General features: G+C 52.3%; 2 protein-coding genes across 2 annotated transcripts; one reads left to right on the top strand and one right to left on the bottom strand.

Moving 5' to 3' along the window:
- Window positions 1–1,834: 1,834 nt before the first annotated feature.
- GLOTRDRAFT_134365 (uncharacterized protein) lies at window positions 1,835–2,308 on the bottom strand (the record flags this gene model as incomplete). The annotated part of the gene is made up of 1 exon (XM_007873360.1): window positions 1,835–2,308. One exon carries the CDS (start codon window positions 2,306–2,308, stop codon window positions 1,835–1,837), a length of 474 nt encoding a protein of 157 aa, XP_007871551.1.
- Window positions 2,309–3,751: 1,443 nt separating this feature from the next.
- GLOTRDRAFT_134364 (uncharacterized protein) lies at window positions 3,752–4,399 on the top strand (the record flags this gene model as incomplete). Its single annotated transcript, XM_007873359.1, has 1 exon — window positions 3,752–4,399. One exon carries the CDS (start codon window positions 3,752–3,754, stop codon window positions 4,397–4,399), a length of 648 nt encoding a protein of 215 aa, XP_007871550.1.
- Window positions 4,400–4,787: the final 388 nt, after the last annotated feature.

Here is a 4,787-nt window from a genome sequence, read left to right as displayed (position 1 = left end):
ACCCGTCATGTGCGCAGGGGGATACGACGACGAGAGTGCGCTCGCGCCCGGGGCGCGGCGCCGAAGTCGCGCACGACGACGCCGCTCGTGCGCGCCCCACCACCAGCCCCCCGCTCGTACGCGCGCGGGACGGTGTGGAAGCGGGGAGAACCGCAATGGGAGGGGTACGAGCTTAGGGTAAACTCATCGGTCTGAGTGTTTTTGTCGGAAGCTCCTGCCACCCTCTCCGATGGTTTGGGGACTTCCCTTATTTATACGGGATGATACCCATCGGGATCCAGGACTTGCAGATAATGGAGGTCTCAAAGACGCTCACATCTCCATATTCCGGATTCCCCTCCGGCGCCGTCACCTTCCGCCACTGCACCGACACGAGATAGCTGGGCTTGCCATAGTCTCTGAACTCGTGCGGGAGGCCGAAAACGTACACTGCGCTTTTGAGGCCCAGTGATTCCGCGACATCGTGAAGCTCTACGAGCAGGTACGCCTTCTGACTCCGGTACAAGTCTGTGTTGGCGAACCCATGCATGTGCTTATTCCTTCTCTATGATGCAGCCAGCAGCGAGTTTCATCGGTATGGCTATCGCGCTTGATCAGACACGTACTTGTACATGTATGGAGCTTACTCACCTATCATGCAAGCTGAACAGAACCGTGTCAATGTTCGGACAGGATATTTACGCTGCCAGAGTAATATACAAAACCGCGGGTTCTATAGACTTCGGCTGAGCCGATATAATGTCAGTTTTCCTGTGTACCCATATTGAGAGGTGCAGAATCAAGCCTAGTCTTCGACGTGTCGGTGATAGACTACGAGATCGTGGCAGGATCGGCATATAGCTCCCACAGCCCTGCACATTCGCATACGTGTGGACCAAGCGTACGGGAGGATCAGGCTCAGGCTCACGGGCCAGCACTTGTCACTTGTGTGTTCGGATAGGGTTGTAAGGAAGACATCCTTGCGTTGGATACGACTCTTGAATGCTTGCTCGAACGTAGTCCAATTAGATGAATTGAATTGTGTGGACCAGTCACGGCAAGTATTCTCCGTCATAGCAGTAACTTGAATATGGATTGAGCACACTGCTGCAGAGTGTGGCGGACTCAGGAGATTTGGATCCGGGCCGAGATAGCCGACCGACAATTCGGACAGTACTGGCTCAAACAAGTGCGGCAAGCACTGACCAAACAGCTCCGGCTCTCGCTCAGCTCGAGCATTACAGCTGTTTGCAGTTCGATGGGCCCATTTCTCGAAAATCATTTACAGTCGGACTATGTCGGAGAGGGAAATCCAAGTCCCCCAGGCCCCAATATCAGACCACTTGGACTTCTTTTAATTTCTGGGACGTCCCTGGCACCATGTCCGACACACGACTATACGTGACTTTCTGAAGTGACGGCCTATCGATCTGCAAGCGGCTGTAACGGTGGCGTACGCCAGCCAGAGCACCGTATACTTACTTAGCACCTCGAAGCTTGCAGCCATTTGCAGATCGATAGGCCACCACTTTAAAAAGTCGCATATGGTTGGAGTGCGTCGGAGATGGTGCCAGGGATGTCGGAGGAGCGAAAAGAAGTCCCGATGGTCAGACTTTGGCACCTCGGGGACTTGATTTCCCCTCTCCGACATGGTCCGACTGCAAATAATTTTTCAATAAGTGGGCCCATCGAACTGCAAATGGCTGTGATATACTACAGAGTCATCTTGAACTTTGATGAGACATTCAATTGATCCCCGTCATGTCTTCGGAAACCGTACATCAACTGGCATTCAATGACAATTCTTCATGACAAAATGCAGGGCCTAAATGTCATACAATGATACCGATACATCTCATGCATTGGTCTGAGTGTTCCTGTCCGAAGCTCCCGTCGATGCCACCGCCTCCGATGGTTTGGGGATTTCCCTGATTTCTGTGGAATGATACCCATCGGGATCCAGAACATGCATGTAAGGGAGGTCTCGGAGACCTTCGTTCTCCAACGCCTCCCGGAGGCTGATTACTCGGTCGCTCGTGCGATTGAACATTCTATAAACGTTCCGATCTCCGTATTCCGGCTTCCTCTCCGGCGCCGTCACCTTCCGCCACTGAACCGACACGAGATAGGTAGGCTTGCCATAGTCCTTGAACTCGTGTGGGAGGCCGAAAACGCACACTTCGTTTTTGAGGCCCATTGAGTTCGCGACATCATGAAGCTCTATGAGCGGGTACGCTTGCTCCGATTCCGGTTCGAATCCATGTCGGCGAACCCATTCATGTGCTTGTTCCTGCTCTATCAGGAACCCGGCTGCGAGTAGTACAGTCATAACTGTTGCACTTAGTGAGACCCACAACCGTGCATGTATATAGGGCCCACTTACTAGAAAGATTGGCAAAATCGGCACTGTGCTGGAGGAATGTTTGCGTTGGAGGAATAGCCGGACGCAGGGTCGGGTTTTATACTAGTAGAGCTCTAGCCAATGTGGCGCAAGCTTCCATGGGACCCACAACTACGGTTGCCGAGCAGCACCAGGTCTATTTTCCAAAGTGCATTTCACTTCGTCAGGGTGCCTTTACATCCCGCTGGGGTCCATGAGTGGCTGTGCGAGGTCTGGTCAGTCCCCTGACTGCATCGCCGGACTCCTTCTCCAGCACAGTTTCTGAGCATTTCTCTACTGTGTATGGCCTATGTATGACTTGCTAAAGTATAAGACACAGCTACAGAATACAGAAAGTGTGCACGAATGCTCTAGAGAGCGCTTGAGGCGTAGAGCAAGTATCATGGGGGTCCCGGTGAGACTCCGGGAAGTCCAGGAACATCCGTAGCCGGGAACTGAAGAGCTTCTCGACTCTCTGCTTTTCAAGCGAGATCTATGGTGACACTTGATTTGGATCTGTACTTGTCGTAACTTGTCAGTGAGTCCCAATCCTTTAGCAATAACATATTATACCATACTGTGGTGCGCTACTGTATTACTGTACTTTAATTTTGCTAGAATTTGCAACTTCTACAGGTCCGACTTTCGTGAACTCCCGAAGGCGCCGGACTCGGGGTGCGGGTCAATGGACTTCAGCTCGCCCAGCAAGTGCAACCGGCACGCAGAAACTTGGATCTCGGATAGTAAGGGTCCTTCAACAATACAGCAGCAAACTTAATTACTGGCTTCAGTCTTCTATCACTGCTCTTGACCCGGAGCATAGCTGGAGGGCGAATTCAAGTAGGCATGAGGCGCTGCGAAAGGAGGGTCTCCGGGTCCCACACCCCCGAGATCAGTATTGTATTTCCGGGGTCCGGATACGTAAGATCGTGCACTTGAGCAATGGCATTCACGAAATAGACCTGGTGCTGCTCGGCAACCGTACACAACTCAACCCGTTACACTAGCGTAAGAAATACAAGGATCGTTGTTTTCTGCAGAGCTGTAATTCAAAGTCATTGCGAAACACTACTTCAAACCCGGAAACGAACGCCGAGCTACATACTATGCATGTTAGAGATGCGCCGCTCAAGGCCTTGAAACATGTGTCGGGCTTTATATTCTCGTAGCTGTTGTATCAGCAAGATTTGGTATCCAAGAGCTCAAACGAGCTGAGCTTCTTCTGAGGTTCGTGAAAGGTAGAGCTGCATCAATGCCTGCGCTACTTAAAGAAGGCCTCCGGGATGGAGTCAGTAAACACATTCGAAGAAAGCTCAGGTATAATTGGTGCCGCCTCGTCTCGCCTTCATTCCACGCTGACGATGAACTATAGCAGATATAAACCATAGTGAAATGCCGTCCTCCAAGTCGCCCTCGTCAAACTGGGACGAAGTCAAATGGGTCGACTCTAAGCTGGAAGCCGGCTTGAGCAATCCTCGCTATGAAAGCTCATTATATGGAGTGATAAATACGCTCCTGGGTCATTGCTTTCCGGGCAAAGATTACTTCATTGTCAAGCCACAAGCAAGGCTGCGGCTGAGAGCCTCTGCCGACCACGAGAGCGACAACTCGGATGATGCCCGGTCTCAGGATTCATACGGTGATGAAGTGGAATCCAGGGCCGTCAAAGGCCCTGAGCCCGACATAGTGATTCCGGATTGGGTGGTGTCGAGAGTAGTCAATGCCCTCCATGAGGAACCCCTCGCCATTGTGGAAGCAAAGGTAACGGATGACGAAGGCCTGTGGCAGCGGACGAAAGCTCAATTTCAGCTCCAAATGGGGCGCTTGGCCAGCAAGACCCAACGGCGCCCCATCTTTGGCGCCATTGTCAGTGGGACGACGGCATACTGCTATATCATGACCGGTTCCATGACTCGTCACAACACCGAGCGACTCTCAAGCTCAGGCTTACACGGAGCTGCCCTTGCCTCGGACGAGTGGCGCAGGTGGCTCGATCGCGTGCATAACGAGGGATTGACGATTGCCACTGAGTGGGAGTAGGGTTCACGAGGAAGATATGGGTGGTCCATGCACAAACGTTTGTACAGAGCATATTAAGAATGCCTAGATGAACACAGCCAAGCGCTCATCGATATTCCTAAACGGTTGAACGGGAGAACCTACTACTAAATCACTGGAAGGAATATCTCGCACTGAACAGAGGAGCCAAGAGACCTCTGCGGTCTCCATTTAGTCCGCAAAGAACGAGGGACCGGACTCGGGCGCTTAGAATTCCCCACAGGGCAGCGCGTGCATACGGCAAGCTGGAAAGTTGGAAGGCGGCACTTGAAAAGGCTAGCATTGGAGACTGGACGTGAAGCCAGGGAAAAAGGAGCGGCCATATAGAGTCGAGATACCGTGCCTCTCTGCGAGCGCTCGCAGCGAATCC

The sequence above is a fragment of the Gloeophyllum trabeum genome, assembly GCF_000344685.1.
Source record: "Gloeophyllum trabeum ATCC 11539 unplaced genomic scaffold GLOTRscaffold_00126, whole genome shotgun sequence".
Classification (NCBI taxonomy): domain Eukaryota; kingdom Fungi; phylum Basidiomycota; class Agaricomycetes; order Gloeophyllales; family Gloeophyllaceae; genus Gloeophyllum; species Gloeophyllum trabeum.
This window is presented reverse-complemented; position numbering and strand designations above follow the sequence as displayed.